At 49.5% G+C, this 25,860-nt stretch overlaps 1 protein-coding gene and 1 non-coding gene across 14 annotated transcripts in view; one reads left to right on the top strand and one right to left on the bottom strand.

Annotated features, from left to right (window-relative positions):
* The window catches only part of CHAF1A (chromatin assembly factor 1 subunit A), a 41,134-nt gene that overhangs the window by 3,074 nt on the left and 12,200 nt on the right, over positions 1 to 25,860 (top strand). For 6 of the 13 annotated variants that reach the window (XM_078361578.1, XM_078361583.1, XM_008987012.5 and 3 more), the window contains 11 exons: positions 545 to 595; positions 3,369 to 4,231; positions 12,176 to 12,232; positions 16,861 to 17,090; positions 17,630 to 17,690; positions 18,098 to 18,166; positions 22,189 to 22,415; positions 22,923 to 23,091; positions 23,193 to 23,273; positions 23,987 to 24,079; positions 25,033 to 25,288. In XM_078361578.1, coding sequence (XP_078217704.1) covers positions 547 to 595; positions 3,369 to 4,231; positions 12,176 to 12,232; positions 16,861 to 17,090; positions 17,630 to 17,690; positions 18,098 to 18,166; positions 22,189 to 22,415; positions 22,923 to 23,091; positions 23,193 to 23,273; positions 23,987 to 24,079; positions 25,033 to 25,288 — 2,155 coding nt within the window. In that variant the 5' untranslated portion in view covers positions 545 to 546. The remainder of the gene's footprint in view (positions 1 to 544; positions 596 to 3,368; positions 4,232 to 12,175; positions 12,233 to 16,860; positions 17,091 to 17,629; positions 17,691 to 18,097; positions 18,167 to 22,188; positions 22,416 to 22,922; positions 23,092 to 23,192; positions 23,274 to 23,986; positions 24,080 to 25,032; positions 25,289 to 25,860) is intronic. The other 7 variants (XM_078361580.1, XM_035286083.3, XM_078361584.1 and 4 more) reach the window with 3 other exon arrangements.
* LOC118150329 (U6 spliceosomal RNA) lies at positions 19,465 to 19,571 on the bottom strand. The gene has a single exon (XR_004738442.1). It is a non-coding gene; the product is annotated as a U6 spliceosomal RNA (small nuclear RNA).

A 25,860-nucleotide genomic window follows, 5' to 3' on the forward strand; every position in this document is an offset into this window, starting at 1 on the left:
TTCTCTCATCCCTGCCTCTAGTCATTCCACTTTCCTTTCATGAAACAGTTCCTTGTACTCTCTTAGTTGGCTTTCTGGTTGATTCCAGACCCTGAGCCAGGTACCGTAGGTGCACCATGAAACAAGTCTTTCTGCTCTCAAAGACTTGGCGTTTTGTTGAGGGAGACACTTCATAAACAGGAAGGTTTCGGAGTAAATGCCACAACGAAAATAAAACAAGACATGACAGTGTCTAGGGCAGCATTTCTCAACCTACCAGCATTTTGTCCCATGTAATTCTCTGTTGTGGCGTGCTGTGCTGTGCATTTCATTGTGGGACATTTAGCAGAATCCCTGGCCTCTACTCAGTGGATATAAGTAGCACCCCTCCCAACCCTCCCCCATTATGACAACCAAAAACATCTCTAGACTGTGCCACATGGCCCCCGAGGTCAGAGGGCTCAGAATTGCCTCCACCTTGTACATAATTGGCTCTACATATGTATTTGCTGACTTGATTATTCGCAACATTTAACAACTTACCCTTTGACACTTCTATTTGCAGCCATGGATTGCAAAGATAGACCAGCTTTTCCAGTTAAGAAGTTAATACAAGGTAATTATCTGGAAATGGGCTAAAGAGCTGTTTCTGGTTGATAGTCTTTATTTTCTCTTATTGGAGACTTCAGTGGGAGCCTGGAGCTAGAAGGGACAGAAAGAGTCAGTCTTCAGACTAGGAAGCTGGGAAATTGTTCTTCACACAGTAATGTGTGGCTGGGTTCCCGCAAGTAAACCTGGAGGCCTCCACTTGTGCACAGCTGGCGTTTGGTGACTTGCACCTGGGCGGCTCTGCCATCTATTGCAGGGAGCTTAGCAGCATCCCTGCCCTCTTCCCACTAGATGCCAGGAAGGGCGTTGCGGAGTCCCTAGAACTGCCCCGCAGAGAACCACTGTTGCCCTGAAAGATAAATGTCCCCAAATCCTTCTGTGTAAACGGGGAGTGCATTTACCCATAGGCCAGATGAGCGGTTAGATTGTGTGATTTTTTTTGTTGTTGTTTTATTTTGAGGCGGTATATGGAGTCTCACTCTGTCACCCAGGCTGGAGAGCAGTGGCGTGGTGTCAGCTCACTGCAACCTCTGCCTCACAGGTTCAAGCATTTTCCTGCCTCAGCCTCCCGAGTAGCTGGGATTACAGGCGCCCACCACCACGCTGGCTAATTTTTGTTTGTGTATTTTTAGTAGAGACGGACTTTCACCATCGTGGCCAGGCTGGTCTTGAACTTCTGACCTTGTAATCACCCGCCTCTGCCTCCCAAAGTGCTTACAGGCGTGAGCCACTGTGCCTGGCCCAGATTGTATTTTTAAAAACTACAGTTTTGGGTTTGTCAAACTTGAGCTGGGTGCAGTGGCACATACCTGTAAAACCACCTGTTTGGGGGGTTGGGATAGGATTGCTTGAGCCCAGGAGTTCAAGGCTTCAGTGAACTATAGTCACAGCACTGCACTCCAGCCTGAGTGATGGAGGAAAACTGTCTCAAAAAAAAAAAAAGAGTGGCAGGGGGAAGCCAGGCATGGTGGCTCATGCCTATAATCCTAGAAGCTTGGGAGCCTAAGGTGGGCAGATTGTCTGAGCTCAGGAGTTCGACACCAGCCTGGCTAACATGGTAAAACCCGGTCTCTACTAAAATACAAAATAGCTGGCATGTTGGCAACACCAGTAGTCCCAGCTACTCTGGAGGCTGAAGCATGAGAACTGCTTGAACCCAGGAGGCAGAGGTTGCATTGAGCCAGGGCAACCTGGGCAACAGAGTGAGATGCTGTCTCCAAGAAAAGCCAAAACAACAGGTTTTTATTCGGTCGATCACGTTATGAAATAGTGAATAGAGGAGGCATTGGCGTTTAAGTAAGTGAATGTAGGTTCCTTGCCAAGTTCACTCATCTGATTTCCTCATTCCCCAGAGTGTGTCCTCTGCCCTCTCCGGACCGGCCCAAAGTCTGGCAGGCCCTGGGACAGTAGTTGGATTGGTGACAAAAGCCTAACAGAGCCTTGGCTGCTGAGGCCAGGAAAAAAAAAGACAAAACCATGTCCACAAATGTGTCTGTGTATTTTCTACTTTAGAACCAGATGCAGTGAGCATCAAGATTTTCAACTATTTTTTTTTTTTTTTTTTTTTGAGACGGAGTTTCGCTCTTGTTACCCAGGCTGGAGTGCAATGGCGCAATCTCTCACCGCAGCCTCCGCCTCCTGGGTTCAGGCAGTTCTCCTGCCTCAGCCTCCTGAGTAGCTGGGATTGGATTTTCAACTATTATAAATAAATTTGGAGCATGAACTGGATCTCAAATCAAAAAATGTCTCTTGAAACTCTGGCAGTGGCTCTGCTAAAAGGCTTGTCAGGGTTTTGGTTTTTTAAAATTAGGATGTTGAGGCCGGGCATGGTGGCTCACGCCTGTAATCCCAACACTTTAGGAGGCGGAGGCAGGCAGATCACCTGAGGTCAGGAGTTCAAGACCAGCCTGGTCAACAGTAGAAACCTTGTTTCTACTAAAAATACAAAAGTCAGCCAGGCATGGTGGTGTGTGCCTGTAATCCCAGCTATTCAGGAGGCTGAGGCCAGGAGAATCACTTGAACCTAGGAGGTGGAGGTTGCAGTGAGCCCAGATCGCACCATTGTACTCTAGCCTGGGCGGCAAGAGCAAAATTCTCCAAAAAAATAAAATAAAATAAGTAAAATTAGGTTGTTAGAAAAGTATGGAATGAAAACATAGTCCCTCTTACGCTACCTTTTTTTATCCTAAATGGAGTCTCGCCCAAGGGTCACGATACTGGCTCACTGCAACCTCTGCCTCTTGGGTTGGAGCAGTTCTCCTGTCTCCGCTCCCACGTAGCTGGGGTTACAGGTGTGCACCACTACACCTGGCAGATTTTTGCATTTTTAGTAGAGATGGGGTTTCACCACGTTGGCCAGGCTGGTCTTAAACTTCTCAACTGAGGTGATCCGTCTCGGCCTCCCGGAGTGCTGGGATTACAGGTGTGAGCCACCGCACCCAGCCTGATTTTTATTTTTACAGCTTATCTCATTCTTTGTTTATCCTGCCCTTATTTTTTTTTTTTGAGACAGTCTCACTCTTTTGCCCAGGCTTCAGTGTGGTTGTACCATCATAGCTCACTGCAGCCTCTACCGTACTAGGCTCAAGCAATTCTCCTGCCTTAGCCTCCCAAAGTGCTGGGATTACAGGTGTGAGTCGCTGTGCCTGGCTCCAGATAGCCCCTTTTCAAACTTTGAAATTATCCCCAACATGTCGTCCCAACAAGTAAATAATTCTGAAGCTCATGAGTGGTTATAACTCTCAACATTCTCTAAAGATGGCTTTCTGTCTTTGCTTCAGCCCGTCTGCCGTTTAAGCCGCTGAATATTGTCCCAAAGGAGAAAGCCAATGACATGTCCGACGATCGGGGTACTTCTGTGCAAAGTAAAAGCCCTGATTTTGAGACCGAGACCTCTTTGGACACCTTGGAAAACGACTGTCATGTGGGTTCTAACATAGACTTGAGACCAAAACTTGTCAACGGGAAGGGTCCCTTAGATAACTTTTTAAGAAATAGAATCGAAACTAGTATTGGCCAGAGCACAGTCATCATTGATTTGACGGAGGACTCGAATGAGCCGCCTGACAGTCCTGTGGAGCACAATAAACTCAACTCTGAAGCCTCTCCCTCCAGGGAGGCAGTAAACGGAGACAGAGGAGAAGCTGGGGATCAGCAGGGGTTGCCGAAGGCCATTCAGAATGACAAGTTGGCATTTCCTGGAGAGACCCTTTCAAACATTCCTTGCAAAACAGAGGAGGAGGGTGTTGGCTCTAGAGGCATGGGGAGGAGAGTTGACTCCCAGGAATATTCGCCACAGAGCTGCCCGGAGCTGATGAGTGGCCCGAGAATGTGCTCCAGAAAGGAGCAGGATGATTGGAGTGAAGCTGGGGGCATCCTGTTCAGAGGGAAGGTGCCCATGGTGGTCCTGCAGGACATCTTGGCTGTGAGACCCCCCCAAACTAAGTCCCCTCTGGCAACACCCCAAGGCAAGAGCATGACCCCTGAGAGCGAGATGCTGGAATCTTGCCTCGAAGAAGACTCTGTACTCAGCCATTCTTCACTGAGCTCTCCCTCTTCCACCAGCTCGCCTGAGGGGCTGCCTGCTCTCCCAAAGCAGCATAGCAGCACAAGTCCCTTCCCCACCTCCACACCCGTCCGCAGAGTGAGTATCTCCCACGGAGTCCCCGCACATCAGTGTTCACAGATCTCAGAGCACTGTCAGTCCCCACCGGCTCACCCAGATGGTTTGTGGCAGAGTGAGCGGGGCCATGGGCTAGGTCTTGTGACCTTCTTCCCGGTATCAAAACTCAGTGTTCACTTGTACGTTCATTGTGATGCACCTGGGACTTGATTCATCAACAGTACCTGCTGTCTTGTGTGGATAACACCCTGCTGTTTAGCCTCCGTTGTTCACACCTAATCAGCGATAGCTTAGCTGTTTCTGGGAATTAGGATCTGAGCCCTCACTTCAGACTCCAGGTCCAGCTTCCTCCGTGCCCCTCCTGTGCAAGCACAGAACTGTAGGGACCTTGGGGGTACAGAGGCACTGAGCACTGAAGTTGCAGTGAGATGGCAGGAAACATGACATGGGGAACTCTGTAGGGTCAGCCCCCGTCAGCATAGCCACCCATCTTAAAAACAGCCTCACCTGGGTCTGGGCATGGTGGCTCACACCTGTCATCCCAGCACTTCGGGTGGCTGAGGTGGGAAGATCGCTTGAAGATCACTTCAAAACCAACCTGGTTAACATAGACGCCATCTCTACAAAATAATTTTTATTTTTTTGAGACAGAGTCTCTATCACCCAGGCTGGAGTGCGGTGGAGTGATCTCGGCTCACTGCAACCTCCACCTCCCAAGTTCAAGTGATTCTCCTGCCTCAGCCTCCCTAATAACTGGGAATACAGGTGCATGCCACCACACCTGGCTGATTTTTGTATTGTTAGTAGAGACAAGGTTTCACCATCTTGACCAAGCTGGTCTTGAATTCCTGACCTCAAGTCATTTGCTTCTCTTGACCTCCCAAAGTGCTGGAATTACAGGCATGAGCCACTGCACCCCTGCAAAGACTTTTTTTAAAAATTATTTGGGCGTGGTGGCACGTGCCTGTAGTCCCAGCTGCCTGGGGAAGCTGAGGCAGGAGGATCACTTGAGGTTAGGAGTTGGAGGTTACACGAGCTGTGATCGCACCACTGCACTCCAGCCTGGGCGACAGAGTGATACCCTGTCTGGAACTGTTTTTAAGGAACCCGTAAGGGTGACTTTTATATGGTCTGTCTCTGTCACTGGTTTTTGATTACCATGACGGTGTCCTTAGGGTCGTATGGCCCAAACGGATAAAATCAGCCATGAGTCGCATGGTGTGTTTGTTTAGCAGTGTCTTTTTCTGCTTGTTTAAAGTTTTTCCTTTTATAGTAAGTATGTAGAACCAGAAGAAGCAGCGCTTTTTTGTGTTTTTGGTTTTGTAGCACCTCTGTTTGTTCATGTTGGGTCTTTATGAGAGCAAATCCTGAAATGGATCGTTTAATCTCTACCTGTAAGCAGGTGCGAGTAGACCACCTGGACCATAAACCACCAACCTTGTTTGCTTTTGGAATTTTGAACTCTAAGGAACCATTTGTCTTTCTTTATTTTTTTAACTTTTTATTTTTTTGAGACGGAGTTTTGCTCTCGTTACCCAGGCTGGAGTGCAATGGCACGATCTCGGCTCACCGCAACCTCCGCCTCCTGGGTTCAGGCAATTCTCCTGCCTCAGCCGCCCGAGTAGCTGGGATTACAGGCACGCACCACCATGCCCAGCTATTTTTTGTATTTTTAGTAGAGACGGAGTTTCACCATGTTGACCAGGATGGTCTCGATCTCTTGACCTCATGATCCACCCATCTCGGCCTCCCAAAGTGCTGGGATTACAGGCTTGAACCACAGTGCCCGGCCGAGGTTCATGAAATGTTGATAAAAATGAAGCAAATCTTATCTTTTTTTTTTTTTTTTGAGATGTGGTCTCACTGTTGGTCAGGCTGGAGTGCAGTGGCGTGATCTCAACTCACTGCAACCTTCACCTCCTGGCTTCAGGCGATTCTCTTGCCTCACCCTCACGAGTAGTTGGGATTCCGGGCTCCCACCACCACACCCAGCTAATTTTTGTGTTTTTTCGGTAGAGATTAGTTTTACCATGTTGGCTAGGCTGATCTCAAACTTCTAACCTCAAGTGATCTGCTCACCTTGGCCTCCCAAAATGCTGGGATTACAGGCATTAGCCACTGCGCCTGGGCTTCTACTTTTTTTTTTTTTTTTCCTTCTTAAGATGGAGTTTCGTTCTTGTTGCCCAGGCTGGAGTACAATGGTGCTGTCTCGGCTCACCGCAACCTCCGCCTCCCGGGTTCAAGTGAGTCTCCTGTCTCAGTCTCCTGAGTAGCTGGGACTACAGGTATGCACCACCACGCTGGCTAATTTTGTATATTTTAGTAGAGATGGGGTTTCTCCCTGTTTGTTAGGCTGGTCTTGAACTCCTGACCTCAGGTGATCCACCCACTTTGGCCTCTCAAAGTGCTGGGATTCCAGGTGTGAGCCACCACGCCGCCCCCTACCTTTTTTGACATGCGCAGGTTTGTTACATAGGTAAGCAGATTATTTTATCACTTAGGTGCTGAGCCTAGTTCCCTCTTCTAAGTTGCTAAATGTGCCAGACTGGGATCTACACAATTCAACTTCTACCTAAGCCACTGCTCAGTCTCCCAAAATCAGAGTTGAAGTCTCTCCACTTTGGCCATCCTGCAGTGTCCATTCAGTCACTTGAATTTCTTCCAGGCTGCTGCTGCTGCTTTGCAGAATGTTGTCCTGTGATGTGTTGGCAGCCATTTAGCAGAGCAGGATACAAGCACGTGTTTCTATTAATTTTGCTCTATCGTCCACAGCTCAGTCTGCTAAGTGGGAAGTCACCTTGTTGGGCACTGTGGTGAAACAGTCCTGCCCGCTTTCTAACACAACTGAGCACATGAACCTAGTGTGCAATATTTAGGAAACCCTGAATTTGGGATGCTAGATCTTGTTCTGAACACAGGCTGGAGGTTTTGGAATGCCCTAGAAGGCAGTATTAGCCCAACTTTTCAAATAATTGACAAGCAGTGAAGGCTTTAGGCAGGCCCAGAGCCTATGGCAGAAAGCGGCCACAACCACCCCCGGGGGCCTGTCATTCACTGAAGCTATGTGAAGTGAAGCCATGATCAGGAGGCTTCCCCCTGCTCTGCTCTGATGGCAGGGCTCCCTGAGATCCCAGCTGGGAGAGGCTCCACCTCCAACCCCTGCTTCCTCTCTGTGCCTTTGAGGAGTCCTGCATGTCTGGGTTGGGCTGCTTTGTAGTTGGTGCCTACCTTTTTTTTTTTAAGACGGAGTTTCGCTCTTGTTACCCAGGCTGGAGTGCAATGGCAGGATCTCGGCTCACCGCAACCTCCGCCTCCTGGGTTTGGGCAATTCTCCTGCCTCAGCCTCCCGAGTAGCCGGGATTACAGGCACGCGCCACCATGCCCAGCTAATTTTTTGTATTTTTAATAGAGACGGGGTTTCACCATGTTGACCAGGATGGTCTCCATCTCTTGACCTCGTGATCCACCTGCCTCGGCCTCCCAAAGTGCTGGGATTACAGGCTTGAGCCACCGCGCCTGGCCTAGTTGGTACCTAACTCTTAACACCTTTCCATGCCATGAGGTCTGCACCCCCTCCATCCCCCACGCCCACAACCCATGTTACTCTGGGGAATACATTGTTTGCACACTTTCCCTCCCCACCAGCCCCTCTTTCCAGACTGCAGGGGGAGCCGGTGGGAAGCCTGCAGACTGTTTCACGTCACCATGTGATTGGTGTGGTTGTCTCTGGGGTCTGTTCTTCCTTGAGTTGGTGCAGTGAAATCTGCGTTGAGAGCTCCCAGGCATTTAGTGCCACCATACTTTGTGAGCTGGCTTGCCTTCTCTATTTTTTCTTTTTTAAAATAAAAGAAAAAGTGGGAGTTTGTTCCGATACAGATCCAGCTGTCCGTTCACAGAGAGCTTCAGAGCAGGTTTTTGTTTGTTTCGGTTTTTGTTGTCATTTTAGCACTGTAGGATCTGGAAAATCTCACGTGGGAAAAACAGTGATTTAGAAAGACCCCTCCTTAGGTACTACCAGAGTCTTTTGAATAGCTGCAGCGTTCCTTTTTAGTATTAGAGTTTTCTGCCATGTGGGAAAGAACCTTTTCTGAAGTTTGTTTGCAGTCAGACTTGTAATTTGGCCTCTTCTGCTAGTGACGGAGATGATTAGTCTGCAAATGATCGTGTTGGTGCGGTTGTTGCTGGAATCGTTGGCTCGCCTCGGTGCCCAGATTGCTGGAATTTCTTTCCATACACTTGAAATTACGTTTGTAATAAATTGCTCATGTTTAAAAGAAAGAATGGTCCAGGTGCACTGTCTGCCTATAATCCCAGTGCTTTGGGAAGCCAAGGTGGGGAGATCGCTTGAGCCTAGTAGTTAGAGAGCAGCCTGACCAACAAGGTGAAACCTCGTCTCTATAAAAAATACAAAAATTAGCTGGGCATGGTGGTGCACACCTGCACCTCAGGAGGCTGAGGTGGGAGGATCACTTGAGCCCAGGAGGCAGACGTTGCAATGAGTCATGATTGTACCCCTGCACTCCAGCCTGGGCAACAACCAGACTCTCTGTCTCAAAAAAAAGAAAAAAGGGAAAGAAAGAATGGAAAGCTTGCAGCCCTTTGTTCTCCCAGGAGGTTGCAATGATCATCATCATCTTGTATTTTTCTGTGTCCTGCTATCCAGACAGATCCCTAGGAAATACCCAGTATGGTTTTGTTTCTTTCCATCCGACATACACTGTGAATATCTGGCTTTGTGACTCGGGTGTCTTCGATGTTTTTGATACTGGGACGGGAAGATAGAGCCCTTTTAACTGCTCTGTGACATCCCATGGTGTGGGTGTGCTGCAGGGTACCGATCTGTCTTAGTAGATACTCCGGTTTCTCTGCTTGGCTTTCACTAAATGATTGCTGCTTGCCACTTCCTTCTACAAGTGGCTTTGGGCTGTCAGGAGAATGAGCTTTGCTAGTCAAGGCAATGTGTGCATTCTTATCTTCCCAGCTTGTGCTGTCTCATATGCTTGGGCCAATTGGAGGTTTTATCTGTTACCCCTGCCTTTGCTCCCCTGCTGTTAGGTTTTAGGCACTTATCTGCTCTGGACTTAGAAATTGGATTCCCTTTAGTATAAAATCAGAGTCCATAGGCTCTGAGAGGATTATCGGGGAAAAGGTGTAGGAATTTTCATGCCCACACACTGAGCTCTGTCTCAACTCCTTGGGATCGTTGCTTTCTGTGTTTCAGCTTCCTTCTGGGATCCTGGTTCACGTTTTTGGCAGTTGAGGGTGCTGTTTGGCTGGGTAGAGTATGGTAGCCTTGCATAGAATTTTAAGAGTGAGATCTAGAAACAGTTGCATCAAATTTTAAGAAGATAAAGTTCTGTCAGACCTCAAGGTTCATCTGAGGTTTTGGTAAAGCAAAAGAGATACCAGTTTTTTTTTTTGCGATGGAGTTTCGCTCTTGTTACCCAGGCTGGAGTGTAATGGCAGGATCTCGGCTCACCGCAACCTCCGGCTCCTGGGTTCAGGCAATTCTCCTGCCTCAGCCTCCTGAGTAGCTGGGATTACAGGCACGCGCCACCATGCCCAGCTAATTTTTTGTATTTTTTTAGTAGAGATGGGGTTTCACCATGTTGACCAGGACGGTCTCGATCTCTTGACCTCGTGATCCACCCGCCTCGGCCTCCGAAAGTGCTGGGATTACAGGTGTGAGCCGCGCCCGGCCCGAGATGCCAGTTTTAAATTAAGCAGTTATTTCTCCGTTGCATTGTTGGGTATTACTGAGCAGGCTCCTGCCAGTCACATCAGGTCTGTTATTCCTGGACTCGCAGCAGGGGAGGGGGGCATTGTAAGAGGCAGGAGATTCTGCAGCTGAGCTTTACGTACGGGCAGGACCACAGAAATGAGTTCCCCACTGCCCCAAGACCACACTCCATATGCAGTCCCATGGAACTGTGGCGGCTCCCACATTCTGTAGCTAAATCCCTCAGAGTGGGGGTGAGGCATACAGCCTTGGCAGCCAGAGTGAATGCTGGAGAGACACATGCTTTTTCTGCAGCATTTGGTGAGGCTGCCTCTGGCTGGCATTTCTGTTGCCACATTCTCAGTAAAGACTAAGCACCCTGGTGAAGGAGCTTCCGCCAACACAGGCAGCCTTCTCACAATGGCTCGGCCGTTCCCTAAACAAAGGTCTAGTCCAGAAAGGTCAGTGGGACCCCAGTGGAAAGGCTATCTTTTAGACTTCACTCATCTAAAGCTTTTATTCTGTGAGAGGTCCTGGTCGGGGGTGCAGCTTTCACAGATAAAGAAGTCACTGTTAAATAATTTTGTTGACCTGTCAGACCATTGCCAGGAAAATGGGCTTTTGGTTTTTCTTTTTTTTTTTCCCTTTGAGATGGAGTCTTGCTCTTGCTCTGTTGCCCAGGCACCCAGGCTGGAGTGCAATGGCTCAATCTTGGCTCACTGCAACCTCTACCTCCCGGGTTCAAGTGATTCTCCTGCCTCAGCCTCCCGAGCAGTTGGGATTACAGGCACACGCCACCACGCCCAGCTAATTTTTTGTATTTTTAGTAAAGACAGGGCTTCACCCTCTTAGCAAGGATGGTCTCGATCTCCTGACCTTGTGATCCACCCACCTCTGCCTCCCAAAGTGCTGGGATTACAGGCGTGAGCCACCGCACCTGGCTGGGCCTTTGCTTTCTCAATTCAACTTCAGCCTTACACTTTTAAGTCTGCAGTGAACCCGGAGAACTATTTCTTCCCAGCCTCTTTTCCCATTGTTCTTCACTCTAATAGTTTGGTATTCCCTGCCACGGTGGGAGATGGCTTAGGCCAAAGTCCAGACTCCCTGTCCGTCTTCCGCCCCAGGACCATTTAGGTGGATGGTGAGGCACACCGTGGGTCCTGTTGGTAATTCCTAGTAGCCGAAGCTCAGTGTGAAGTAGGTGATAGAGAATATTGTGCCCTAGAATATAGAGGTCCTAGACAACCCCAGCAAGTTTCCCTTTTGTCTTAAGCTTTCACTCCACATTCTAAAAAGCAGAGTTGGCCGGGCGCGGTGGCTCACGCCTGTAATCCTAGCACTTTGGGAGCCCGAGGCAGGTGGATCACCTGAGGTCAGGAGTTCAAGACCAGCCTGGCCCACATGGCGAAACCCCATCTTTACTAAAAATACAGAACGTCTCCAGGCATGTGGCACGTGCCTGTAATCCCAGCTACTCTGGAGGCTGTGGAAGGAGAAGCACTTGAACCCAGGAGATGGAGGTTGCAGTGAGCCGAGCTTGTGCTACTGCACTCCAGCCTGTGCAACGGGAATGAGACTCCATCTCAAAAACAAGAATTAAAAATCAAAAAATATAAAAAGCAGAGTGGGGTTAGACAGAATGTAAATTAGTGGTTCACAGAAAACCAGCCTGGAGAAATGTTTTACTTGATTAATTTAGTATCTATCTATCTATTTATTTATTTATTTTGAGACAGTCGGGCTATGTAGCCCCGGCCGGAGTCCAGTGGCGCCATCTAGGCTCACTGCGGCCTCCTCCTCCGTGTTTAGGCGATTCTTCTGCCTCAGCCTCCCCAGTAGCCCGCCACCACGCCCAATTATTTGTATTTTTAGTAGAGACAGGGTTTTGCCATGTTGGCCAGGCTGGTCTCAAACTCCTGACCTCAGGTGATCTGCCTGCCTCAGCCTCCTAAAGTGCTAAGATTGCATGCACGGGCCACCACACCCAGCCTTGTCTGTTGCTTTTATTTCTGAGCTTGCCTTGTTTTTCTTGTGCGTAGCCTGCTTTACTCATTTCTTTATCTGCCTCCACAGTCTCCCTCGTTATCTAATCCTAGATACACACGTGTGCATACTCATTGGAGTTTATGACTATGCCATGACATTTTGGTTCTGTTGGTGGAAAAACTGTTCACCTGGAAAAGTTTCTCTTTTTCTTGAAGCGATTGAAATAACTGGTGTTTAAAGATAAATGTCTTTCATTTCAGATAACTAAGAAATTCGTCAAAAGTCCTACAGAGAAGAACAAGCTCAGACTGCAAAGAGTAAGCCATTGTCCCTGAAATAGAAAATTTACCTGCTGCTATCCTTTTTTTTTTTTTTTTGAGACGGAGTTTCACTCGTTACCCAGGCTGGAGTGCAATGGCGCGATCTCGGCTCACCGCAGCCTCCGCCTCCTGGGTTCAGGCAATTCTCCTGCCTCAGCCTCCCGAGTAGCTGGGATTACAGGCACGCGCCGCCATGCCCAGCTAATTTTTTGTATCTTTAGTAGAGACGGTGTTTCACCATGTTGACCAGGATGGTCTCGATCTCTCGACCTCGTGATTCACCCGCCTCAGCCTCCCAAAGTGCTGGGATTACAGGCTTGAGCCACGGCGCCCAGCCCCTGCTGTGCTTTTTACATTCAATAGTAAGCAAAGCCCTTTGCAGTCCTTTGGTCCCGTTTTTACATTTCCCCAGCCTTCTCTGAGCATCATTTTGATTCTTGCTTCATTTTATTTACCTGGGCTTGATGGAATGTGGATGGTGCTAGTTTTTGCTTTGCTGGCTCCTAAGATTTTGTGTGTGGCCTTTCTCAGCTTTTATCAGGAGTACTACCACTCTCTTAACGGTTCCTCATCCCACTGTAGCTTAAAATTGCCTTCCAGAAACGTCGGCCCCTTTCCCTGCAGTCCCAGCTCTTTCACAGGGATTTCAGTTCCACTTCTTCCTAAGTGCGGGAACATCTTAATAGCCCCTACACGTGATGGCTGCTTATCCTTTAGGAACTCCCGGCTGAGTTTCTTATTCTGTGGGGGGCGTCACCAGAGGCCTTTTTACTTACTGCTTAAAGATTAGAGAGGTTGAACATCATGTTATACCAAAACAAACGGAAACTTCAGGGAAGGCCTCTGGGCTTTGCCTGTACTGCCAGCTCACAGGAGGGACCTGGTGACCATCAGCTCTGTGTTCACTGAGCGTTTCTTGAGCGTCCTGATGGCTGCACTGTATTTTTGTGGGTCAGGTTTGGGACCGATTTTTATATTATTACTGTTTTGGAGATAGAGTCTTGCTCTGTTGCCCAGGCTGGAGTGCAGTGGTGTAATCTTGGCTTATTGCAGCCTCCACCTCCAGGGTTCATGCAATTTTCCTGCCTTCGCCTCCCAAGTAGCTGGGATTACAGGTGTGCGCCACCACACCGGGCTAATTTTTTTGTGTGTGTGACAGGGTTTCACCATATTGACCATGCTGGTCTTGAACCCCTGACTTCAGGTGGTCCACCCACCTTGGCCTTCCAAAGTGCTGGGATTATAGGTGCGAACCACCACACCCAGCCTGATTTTTATTTTTACAGTTTATCTCACTCTTTGGAAGGAGAACTCTCTTTTCTGAGACAGAGTTTCACTCTTGTTGCCCAGGCTGCAGTGCAGTGGTGCAATCTTGGCTCACCAGAACCTCCGCCTCCTGGTTTCAAGCAATTCTCCCGCCTCAGCCTCCAGAGTAACTGGGATCACAGGCATGCGCCATCATGCCTGGCTAATTTTATTTTTTAGTAGTGACAGGGTTTCTCCATTTTGGTCAGGCTGGTCTTGAACTCCTGACCTGAAGTGATCTGCCCTCCTCAGCCTCCCCAAAGTGCTGGGATTACAGGTATGAGCCACCACCCCCGGCCAGAATGTGAACTCTTTTGAAGTTCATTGGCACCTCCAAGTCCCGCACACATTGGAGGAGAAAATACCCAAGTGTGGCTGAAGAAATCTGATTCACTTGAAGTTTCTAGAAGCCTTCTATTTCTTGCTTAGGAATAGGACGGGAGACTGCTCCACCCACAGGTATGTTAACAGTGTCCTTGTTCAGTACAGACAGTCACCTTTGTCATCTGTGTTGTATGTCAGATGCAGTCACACAGGACACTGGCAAGAAATGAAAATTGACATCTTTCAGACTGTGTCTCTCTGGCTTTTGTTAAGGCTACCAGAGATGTACTGGGACACATTTAGAGCATTTCCTTAGAGACAAAGGCAGATACTCTTAACCCAAACTGAAAGCTGAGCTGTCAGGCTCCAGACATGTGGGAATCCCGTATTGGAGAGAGATGGTCCTCATTCTGTGCTGGGAGTGGGCACCTGTGGAGCCGGGCAGGTGATCATTTTGTGTTTTTTTTTTTTTTTGAGATGGAGTCTTCCCTCCGTTGCCCAGGCTGGAGTGCAGTGGCAAGATCTCGGCTCACTGCAACCTCCGCCTACCAGGTTCAAGCGATTCTTCTGCCTCAGCCTCCCCAGTAGCTGGGATTACAGGCACACGCCACCACTCCTGACTAATTTTTGTATTTTTAGTAGAGACAGGGTTTCACCATGTTGGCCAAGTTGGTCTCAAACTCTTGACCTCAAGTGATCCGCCTGCCTGGATCTCCCAGAGTGCCAGGATTACAGGCGTCAGCCACCACGCCCAGCTGACCGTGTTTAACATTAAACTTCAGGTGACATAATGACTGAGTGTCCAGGGCACTACCAAGTCTTTGGAATGAGGAACTTAGCAATGAAGTGTTACTCTCTTAAAGAATTTGAGGCCAGGTGTGGTGGCTCATGTCTGTAATCCCAGCACTTTGGGAGGCCAAGGTGGGCAGATCAAGAAGAGGTCAGGAGTTCAAGACCAGCCTGACCAATGTGGGAAAACCCTGTCTCTACTAAAAATACGAAAATTAGCTGGGCGCGGTGGCATGCGCCTATAGTCCCAGCCACTCAGGAGGCTGAGGCAGGAGAATCGCTTGAACCAGGGAGTTCGAGGTTGCAGTGAGCAAGGTGGCGCCATTGCACTCCAGCCTGGTGACAGAGCGAGACTCTGTCTCAAAAAAGAAAAGAGAGAAAAAAACCTGGGCTGGTTGTGATGGCTCATGCCTATAATCCTAGCATTTTGGGAGGCTGAGTTGGGCAGGTTACTTGAGCACAGAAGTTCAAGATCAGCCTTGGCAACATGGTGAGACTCTGTCTTTACAAGAATTAGCCAGGTGCGGTGATAGGTACCTGTAGTCCCAGCTACTCAGGCGGCTGAGGCAAGAAGATGGCTTTTTTTTTTTTTTGAGATGGAGTCTTGCTCTGTTTCCCAGTCTGGGGTATGGTGGCACATCTGGGCTCACTGCAACCTCTGCTTCCTGAGTTCAAGCAATTCTCCTGCCGCAGCCTCCCGAGCAGCTGGGACTACAGGTGCACACCACCATGTTCAGCTAATTTTTTTGTACTTTTAGTAGTCTCGGGGTTTTACCATATTGGCCAGTCAGTCTTGAGCTCCTGACCTTGTGATTGACCCGCCTCAGCCTCCCAGGGTGCTGGGATTACAGGCGTGAGCCACTACGCCCAGTCAGAAGATTGCTGTGAGCCCAGGACGGAGGTTTCATTGAGCCAAGATAGTGTTGCCGCTCTCCAGGCTGGGCACTAGAATGAGACCCCATCTTCAAATTAGTAAATGCTTTGGGGTTTTTTTGTTTGTTTTTTAGGCAGAGTCTCGCTCTGTTGCCCAGGCTGGAGTGCCATGGCATGATCTTGAACTGCCTTCTGTGTTCCAGTGATTCTTGTGCCTCAGCCTCCTGAGTAGCTGGAACTATAGGTGTGCATCGCCACATCTGGCTAAATTTTTTGTATTTTTAGTAGAGATGGTGTTTTACCTTGTTGGCCAGGCTGTTCTTGAACTCCTGGCCTCAAGCAATCTGTCTTCCTCAGCCCCCCAAAGTGCTGGGATTATAGGAGTGAGCTCCATTGCGCCGGCCCGATTGTGTTTTAAATGAATCTTATATTGAATTGCCCACATGTATCGGACACAGGGCTAATTATTATCATTTTTCTCATGATGGAGGGAAGCATAATGGACGATGAAAATCACTTCTGTGGCTGGGTGCTATGGCTCATGCCTATAATCCCAACACTTTGGGGGCTGAGGCAGAGAGATTGTTTGAGCCCAGGTGTTCAAGACCGGTCTGAGCAACACAGCAAAACTCCATCTCTAGGAAAAGTATAAAAATGCCTGGGTATAGTGGCATGTGCATGTATTCCCTGCTACTCAGGAGGCTGAGGCAGGAGGACTGCTTGAGCCTGGGAGGTCGAGGCTGCAGCGAGCTGTGACTACACCACTGTACTCCAGCCTGGGCAACAGAGTGGACTTCAACTAAAAAAAAAATAAACTTACTTCTGTGTAAGGTTGTTGATTGGAGGCTCTTCCTGCAGCTGATCTCTGAATTCTTTTTTTTTTTTTAACTGAGTCTCACTTGGTTGCCCAGGCTGGAGTGCAATGATATGATCTTAACTCACTGCACCCTAGGTCTCCTGGGTCCAAGTGATTCTCCTGCCTCAACCTCCTAAGTAGCTGGGAGTACAGGCAGCTACCCTCTACCACGCCTGGCTAATTTTCGGAATTTTATTAGAGACTGGGTGTCACCATGTTGACCAGGCTGGTCTCGAACTCCTGACCTCAGGTGATCTACCCACCTTGACCTCCCGAAGTGCTGGAATTACAGGCATGTGCCACTGCGCCTGGCCTTGGTCCCCAAATTCTGTCCCTCTCATCTAGGCCCAGCTCTTCCCCCATGCTCTGATCAGAGCTTCCTCCTGGGATCAAGAGAGAGGGCCACTTGACACTGTCTTGAGCTCCCTCCTGGGGACTGGCAAGAAGGCCACCTGTCACCTGCCACACTGTCTTACAGGATCAGGAGCGCCTGGGCAAACAGCTCAAGTTACGTGCAGAAAGAGAAGAAAAGGAGAAGCTGAAAGAGGAGGCCAAGCGGGCCAAGGAAGAGGCCAAGAAGAAGAAGGAGGAAGAGAAGGAGCTGAAGGAAAAGGAGAGGCGGGAGAAACGGGAGAAGGATGAGAAGGAGAAGGCAGAGAAGCAGCGGCTTAAGGAAGAGCGGCGCAAGGAGAGGCAGGAAGCCCTGGAGTGAGTGCCCTCAGCCGTCCGTGCTGGGCCTACCTCCCCGCTGCTGGATTCCACTTCTGGCCGCTCTGATGGGCCTTTGGTGTTTCGCAGGCAGACTGGGGCTGCCATCAGTTCCTTTCTGTTTCTCCTGTGTGAGCTGCACGTGCGTCCCCGACGTGGGAGCAGTGGAAAGCAGCTCCCTGCTCTTTTGTGCTCCCCCATGTCCACTCACCCTGGGCCCCTTGTCTCTGCCTGTGACTGTCCTTCCAGTTCCCAACCAACTGAGGCATTTGCATCGCAGGAATATGGGTTTTGTTTGTGGTAATTTTGCATCGGCTGGCTAAAGTCTTTTATATATATATATTCTAGTCGCAGGAAGAGTTTCATTGTCTATTTGTCGTTTTTATTGTGAAGGCCTACGTTATAGCTTTATAGTAACGTGGAAGTAACATATTCGTTGCTGCAAAGTTAAATACTTGCCATTTACTAACAGCTGCGTACCGTGGTCCCTTCCAGAACGTAGCAAAGAGTCAGCTGAAATGTCATTTGCTGTCTCACAGGGCCAAACTTGAGGAGAAAAGGAAAAAGGAAGAAGAGAAACGGTTAAGAGAGGAGGAGAAGGTAGCGTGTTTCCTTCAGAACTTCCCCATCCCAGCCCGTTGAAGCAGATGCACAAGGTGGAATTCTAGCCACAGCTGTCGTCTTAACGTTCTCTTGGTTTGAGGAAACCAAATGGCGCCCCCAGGAGGGACGAATCTCTAGATGCATCCTTTCGCTTCTTCTCAGTGCTGGTCTGTCACACGCCTACTGGCCCCATACCCTGGCACTTCCACCCACAAGGGCAACTCGGACATTTTGAGACTGGCTGGCATGGTTGCGGGTCTGTGGGTTTTGAGAGCTAAAAAAATCACAGCAGAGCCTTTGAGATAACATGCTTGAGTTTTGGTGCTGGGGGACATTTGCATGTTTTGAAGCGTGCACCGTGTCTTTTCCGCTCTTCTTTCTCATCATTTTCTCTTACATCACAGCGTATTAAAGCAGAGAAGGCTGAAATCACCAGGTTCTTCCAGAAACCAAAGACTCCACAGGCCCCCAAGGTGAGCAGCCGGCTGCCTTTGCTTTCCAGTTTCGGCTGTTTTCTCTCTGAAATTGAAAGGATCTGGCACCAGCCAGCTTCTCTGATCATGAGGCACGGAGCCTCTGGTAAGCCAGGAAAGTTCGTTTTGGTAAACTCTTGAGGCTCAATATTTTGTCTTCGCTTTGACCCAAAAAAGGTAAAAAGTGGCGTGTCTGATTAAAAAGTGCTGTTTTCAGAGGCTGCTTCTGAGTAATTTTGTGTTAGGCGTTAAGAGAAGTTAACCATGTTTTTACCCTTGGGAAACTTAGGCTTGAGGGGCAAACATAGCCGCAAAACAGTAGAATTCACAAAGATTTACTTTCCCCACCTGGCGTTGGTCACCTGACAGCTCAGACCTTCTGAGCCACCATCTGTGCGTGGAAACCACAGCCCTCCGTCCCTTTTACCCAGAGGGAGCCTGTCTCCGATGTTAGCGGGCCTTCAGTGCCTTTCCCTGCTCCACTCACTGTCTGTTCATACATGTGTGTACTTAGCTGTCTCGGGTATGTGTCATATTGCCATATTTAGGTGGATTTCATTCTTTTTAATGTATCTATCTGCCGTTTATTTATTTATTTTTGAGACCGGGTCACACACTGTCACTTAGGCTGGAGTGCAGCGTCACAGTCAGAGCTCACTACAGTCTTGACCTCTCAGGCTCAGGTGATCCTCCCACCTCAGCCTTCGGAGTAGCTGGGACTACAGGCATATGCCACCACACCTGGCTAATTTTTTTTTTTTTTTTGAGACAGAGTCTCACTCTCGCCTAGGCTGGAGTGCAGTGGCGCAGTCTTGGCTCCCTGGGGTCAGGTGAATCTCCTGCCTTAGCCTCCTGAGTAGCTGGAATTACAGGTGCTCACCACCACGCACAGCTAATTTTTGTATTTGTAGAAGAGACAGCGTTTTCCCATGTTGGCCAGTGTGGTCTCAAACTCCTGACCTCAAGTGATCTGCCCACCTCAGCCTCCCAAAGTGCTGGGATTATGGGCATGAGCCACTGCGCCCGGCCTAATTTCTAAATTTTTTTGTACAGACGGGATTTTGCTGTGTTGCCCAGGCTAGTCTTGACCTTCTGGCCTCAAAAGCTTCTCCTAGCCTTGGCCTCTCAAAGTGCTTGGATTGCAGGCGTGAGCCCCTGCTCCTGGCCTATCCTTTTATTTGTATCTCAAAATACTTCACAATTGCATATCTTGAAGGTGCACAACATGACATTGTTGTGCCTACACGTTCCGTAGTGACAAACACAGACCCACGTCATTTCTTTCTCTTTTATTAAAAAAACATATGGACTGCTCCACGAATTTTTGTGTCATCCTTGTGCAGGGGCCGTGCTCATCTTCTCTGTATCGTTCCGATTTTAGTCTATGTGCTGCTGAAGCGAGCACTGTTTTTGTTTGTTCGTTTGTTTTGAGATGGAGTTTTGCTCTTGTTGCCCAGGCTGGAGTGCAGTGGCGTGATCTCAGCTCATCACAACCTCCACCTCCCAGTTTCAAGTGGTTCTCTTGCCTCAGCCTCCCGAGTAGCTGGGATTACAGGCATGTGCCACCACGCCCGGCTGATTTTGTATTTTTAGTTCAGACAGGGTTTCTCCATTTTGATGAGGCTGGTCTCGAACTCCCAACTGCAGATGATTTGCCTGCCTCGGCCTCCCAAAGTGTTGGGATTACAAGCGTGAGCCACTGCGCCTGACCATGTCATTTATTTTCACTGTTGGATAATACTTAATAATGCAATGATATCATGGTTTCTCTCTCTCTCTTTTTTATTTTTATTTTTGAGATGGAGTTTCGCTCTTGTTACCCAGGCTGGAGTGCAATGGCGCGATCTCGGCTCACCGCAACCTCCGCCTCCTGGGTTCAGGCAATTCTCCTGCCTCAACCTCCTGAGTAGCTGGGATTACAGGCACCTGCCACCATGCCCAGCTAATTTTTGTATTTTTAGTAGAGATGGGGTTTCACCATGTTGACCAGGATGGTCTTGATCTCTTGACCTCGTGATCCACCTGCCTTGGCCTCCCAAAGTGCTGGGATTACAGGCTTGAGCCACCGCGCCCGGCCTAAAATTTTATTTATTCATTTGTTTATTTTTTTTTTAAGACGGAATCTTGCTCTGTCACCCAGGTTGGAGTGCTGTGGCTCGATCTTAGCTCACTGCAATCTCCACCTCCCGGGTTTAAGCAGTTCTCCTGCCTTGGCCTTCTTAGTAGCTGGGATTACAGGCACCTGCCACCGTGTCTCACTAATTTTTTATATTTTCAGTAGACACGGTTTTCACCAATTTGGCCAGGTTGATCTCGAACTCCTGACGTGAGATAATGTGCTCACCTCAGCCTCCCTAATTTTATTTGTAGTAGAGATGGGGTCTAACTGTGTTGCCAGGGCTGGTCTTGAACTCCTGGCCTCAGCAGTTCTCTCACCTTAGCCACCCACTGTGCTGGGCTCACAGGCATGAGCCACAGAGCCTGCCGCTATCTCAGCTTCTCTGCCCCTCAGTGGCACAGTAGGGGTTCCTGAGTATGCTTCTCTGCACACATGCGTCCTCTGGGACAGCCAACCTCTAGGACAAAACAGCACATTGCTGAAACGTTGTTAGCCATGGCCAGAGTGCCCGCCAGACAGGAAAACTCAGGTGTACGTGCCTGGCAGTGCCTGACAATGTCTCTTCCTGATTCTGTGATATTAATGGATGGAATGAATTTTAACTTTGCCAGTCTGATGGATTAAAAAAAATTGATATTCTTATTTTACTTTCCATTTTTACTTGACTCTTGGTGCAGTGGAGCATTTTTTTGTGTTGGTTTCCCATTTTAGTTCTTCTGTGACTTGCCAATTCCTATTTTTTACCTATTTTTTTTTTTTAACAGAACTGACTCTTTTTTTTGGCCTGATCTGTAATACAAGTATTTTTTACAGTCTGGTATTTAATCCTCTGATATTTCATCTCAGTCTACTACGTCTTTGTTTACAGAGTCTTTTGTTATACAGAAATTTCTCCTTTTGGCCTTGTGCAGTGGCTCACGACTGTAATCCCAGCACTTGGGGAGGCCAAGGCAAGTGGATCACCTGAAGTCAGGAGTTCGAGACCAGCCTGGCCAACATGGTGAAATCTTGTCTCCAGTAAAAATACAGAAATTAACTGAGCGTGGTGGTGGGCACCTATAATCCTAGCTACTCATGAGACTGAGGCAGGAGAATCCCTTGAATTCGGGAGGAGCGGGTTGCAGTGAGCCAAGATCATGCCAGTGCACTCCAGGCTGCATGATAAAGCGAGATTCCATCTCAGAAAAACAGAGCAGTTGGAGACCAGCCTGGGCGACACGGTAAGACCCTGTCTCTAAATTATTTTTTTTTCTTTTGAGACGGAGTCTCACTCTCGCCCAGGCTGGGGTGCAGTGGCACCATGTTGGCTCAGTGCACCCTCCACCTCCTGGGTTCAAGTGATTCTTCTGCCTCAGCCTCCCTAATAGTGGGACTACAGGTGCCCACCACCACCCCTTGCTAAGTTTTTTATTTTTTTGTAGAGACAGGATTTCACCATGTTGTCCAGGCTGGTCTTGAACTCCTGACCTTAGGTGATCCACTGTCTTTGGCCTCCCAGAGTGCTGGGATTACAGTCCTGAGCTACTGTGCTGGCCCTTTTTTTTTTTTTTTTAAGCAAGGTTTGTTGAGATATAATTTACATGCAATAAAACACATGCTTTTCAGGACTTTCATATTGACAGATTACGGGGCCAGCTAACCATAATGAAGATACACACTGTTTCCATCACTCAAAACGCTCCCTTTTTGTCTGTCCCCACATCCTGTCCCTTGAGACTCCCAATCTGACCTCCATCCTATAGCTCTGGAAACTCGGCTCTGTGGATCTACATAGTGCCTGGGCTTTTGAGTCTGCGCCTTGCCCTTAGCCTGGTGAATCGCACCAGCACCCTGCTGTGTGTGTCCATGGTGGCCTCTTTCTCCCATTGCTTGAAGACCCCACTGGGTCTCTTCTTTATTTCAGACCCTTGCCGGCTCCTGTGGAAAGTTTGCCCCCTTTGAAATTAAAGAGCACATGGTCCTGGCCCCTCAGTGTCGGACTGTTTTCGACCCAGACCTCTGCAGTCAGCTAGACGAGCTCCTTCAGCAGCAGAACGGAGAATTATCCTTCTTGAAAGACCTCAAAGGCCGGCAGCCTCTGAGGTCCGGACCCACTCAGGTTTCCACCCAGAACGCAGACATTTTCAACAGGTCAGAGCCCAAGGAGGTTGGCCTTTGCCCACTAGTGATGCTGGAGGGCAGCTGCCCGAACCCTGGGTTCCCGAGGCAGGAGCTCTGGGGCCTTCTGCTGCTTGCCTTCTGCTGGCTCAGGAGTCCCTCCACCTGGCCTCGCTGTGAGCCCCTGAAGTTTTCCTTTTTCTGTCTTCCCAGCCCCTCCTGGAGGAATCTTATTTCCCTGCTGGGCTCCAGTGAAGGACACCCCCTGCTCTTGCAGATTTCCTGGCTCCATTGAACTCCCCTTGCTAAAAATGCTCTGGGCTGAACCTGGGCAGCCTTATTCCCTCTCCTCCTGCAGGCTGTACCCTCCTCCCTCTGTCCCTTGAGTCCACATTCCTGGCCTTTCTTTGGGGACAGGTAGTGCTGGTTTTTACAGTCTCCCAACTTTCTGGAATTGTCAGCCAGCTTCACTGGGAGGTCCCTGGGAGGTGTGTGAGCAAGTCTAGGGCAGCCCGATCCTGAGCCCAGAGTTTTCCTTAGTGATGTCGTGATTGTGGAGCCTGGGAAGGGCGACGGTGTTCCTGAGAGGAGGAAGTTCGGCAGGATGAAGCTCCTGCAGTTCTGCGAGAACCACCGGCCAGCCTACTGGGGGACCTGGAACAAAAAGACAGCGCTCATCCGTGCCCGAGACCCCTGGGCCCAGGACACGGTGAGCGGGCCCGAGCAGGCCTCCGTCCCTGTACCTCCTCGCTGTGCCCCATCCCTCTAGCCCCGAAGGCAGTCGTGAGTCCCGTGTGTTTCTTTTCTCAGAAGCTCCTCGACTATGAGGTAGACAGCGATGAGGAGTGGGAAGAAGAGGAGCCTGGGGAGTCCCTGTCCCATAGTGAAGGGGTAAGGACATACCCCAGCTGTGTTCACTCACGGACAGCTTTTGTTTGGCCTGCTGTGTGGTCTAAAACCCAAATCTCCCTTAACATCCACACTTCCAGCTTCGCTTGAAAAATCTCACCCTGGCGACACTCGCCTGTGTGGCTGCCTGGGGTAGGATCCTGTTCGCATCTGCACCGTGGCCCTGCAGCTCCATCTCATCTCCTGCCAGCCTGTGACTCACCACTTCCACCTGATGGCACAGCTGCTGTGACTTGGTGGCTTTCTGCTGATTGCTCACTGTCCGTCAGAAGGCCATGCCAGACAGATGTTCACAGCTTTTCCTTTTTTGGTCTAAGACAGTCTTGCTTTATCACCCGGGCTGGAGTGCAGTGGCGCCATCTTGGTTCACTGCAACCTCTGCCTTCTGGGTTCAAGTGATTCTCCTGCCCCAGCCTCTCTAGGAGCTGGGATTACAGGTGCCCAACTAAAATTCGTATTTTTTCTTTTTTTTTTTTTATACCTTGCATCCAGTTCCTGTGTAAAGTAGGCCTCACTAAAATTCGTATTTTTAGTAGAGATGGTGTTTCACCATGTTAGCCAGGCTGGTGTTGAACTCTTGAGCTCAAGTGATCCACCTACCTTGGCCTTCCAAAGAACTGAGATTAGAGGCGTGAGCCACCGTAGATGCACACTCTGCTTTTCCATCTGATGAACTCATTTGTTCTCCTTTTGAGGATGATGACGACGACATGGGAGAGGATGAAGATGACGACGATGGTTTCTTTGTGCCCCATGGGTACCTGTCTGAGGATGAAGGTGTGACAGAGGTGAGGGAGTGAAAGGGAGGTCACTGGCTCAGAAAAAGCTCATTCACAGACTGGTGGTCAGTGGCGTGACCTGGGAGGGTGACAGGAGTCCCCACCCAGCCATACGCGATTTGAACTGTGTTCCCAGCATGCAAGCTCACTTGTCGGAATGGCCTGAACTTAGCATCACTCGGGAGGGTGGTAAACATAAGAGGAAATTGCAAGTGAGCAGACACTGGTGAGGGAGCATGGCCGTAGCCTGTAGGTTAGAAGGCTGGAAACCACTCTATCGGGCGTACAGTCAGCATGCACCAAGACGTGTGCATCGTGAGTGTTGAGTTTGATGACTTAAAACAGTCGAGTGGATGTGTGTAACCACAACCCAGAATAAAGCGTAGACCTTCCCCATCTCTCCAAAAGGTTCCCCTGCAAACCCTTTCAGATTCCATAAGGATGTAGAACTCCAGCAAGTTGTTTTTGGGGCTCTGAAGGCCTGTCATTTGGGAAGCGGGGATTTGGTGTGACTGTCTCAGGGTCGGACTTGAGGGGTCTCCATTTCTTGTGCATGCCTGACACCAAGGCCTGAAATGTCTGTCAGAGAGTGGTCTCAGGCCCTGCGTGTGTCTGCCTGATGCCTGGGCCGTGCGGGCAGGCACTCAACCCTGTTAAATGGCTCCACGATCACACATTCACCAGAAAATTGAGAGTGGTGTTAAAAGAGGCCTCATGGGTGAGCTCAGAAATAGCTGTGACTCTCCCAGAGAAGACTGTCAATTCTTCCATGTAGAGTAATTCTGTCTGGACGAGGGACAGCCAGCATGTGGTATGCTCTGCCCCGGCCCTGACACTGTGAGAAGCTTTACACTCGTCCTTTTCTCTTGCTCCCCAGCTGTCTGGGAACTGGAATCTCAAAAGAGTGCCAGGGAATAGCGGAGCGAGAACTCCAAATAAATTTCTGCTTTCCAACCCACTAGGAGTGCGCCGACCCTGAGAACCACAAGGTCCGCCAGAAACTGAAGGCCAAGGAGTGGGATGAGTTTCTGGCCAAGGGGAAGCGGTTTCGCGTCCTGCAGCCAGTGAAAATCGGCTGCGTGTGGGTGGCTGATGGGGACTGTGCAGACGAGGACCTGAAGGTGCTGCAGCAGTTTGCAGCCTGCTTCCTGGAGACCGCGCCCGCCCAGGAGGAGCAGACACCCAAGGCCTCCAAGCGGGAGAAGAGGGACCAGCAAAGTGAGTGTGGGTGAGGCCTCTTCTCCTCAGGGACGTGGTCAGGCCCAGCCAGTGCCAGGGCTGAGGGCAAGAGTCTTACAGGCTAGCGGGTCTGTGACGCAAACATTCTTCCCACAGATAACAGCGGCCAGCCCTCTTCTCGTACACGTTCATACTGTCGTACAAACGTAGGATGTCCCCAGTGGCAGGACAAGGCAGGTCCCTTAATTGGCTTGTTTTATCAACCAGGACATAGGCACCCACAGTGTTAGAGTGGGGGTTATGCTTTCTCAAAAGCCAGGAAGGGGCCAAGCACAGTGGGCTCCCGCCTGTGATTTCAGCACTTTGGGAGGCCAAGGTGGGGAGGATTGGTTGAGCCTTGTGCTTCGACACCAGCCTGGGCAACATGGCAAAACCCCAACTCTGCAGAAAATACAAAACTACCTGGGCATGGTATCTCACTCCTGTGTTCCCAGCTACTCAGGAGGCTGAGGTGGGAGGACTGCTTGAGCCTGGAAGGCTACAGTGAGCCATGATCCTGCCACTGCTCTCCAACCTGGGCGACAGAGTGAGACCCTGTCTTAAAAAAAAAA

Source organism: Callithrix jacchus, chromosome 22, assembly GCF_049354715.1.
Source record: "Callithrix jacchus isolate 240 chromosome 22, calJac240_pri, whole genome shotgun sequence".
Classification (NCBI taxonomy): Eukaryota; Metazoa; Chordata; class Mammalia; order Primates; family Cebidae; genus Callithrix; species Callithrix jacchus.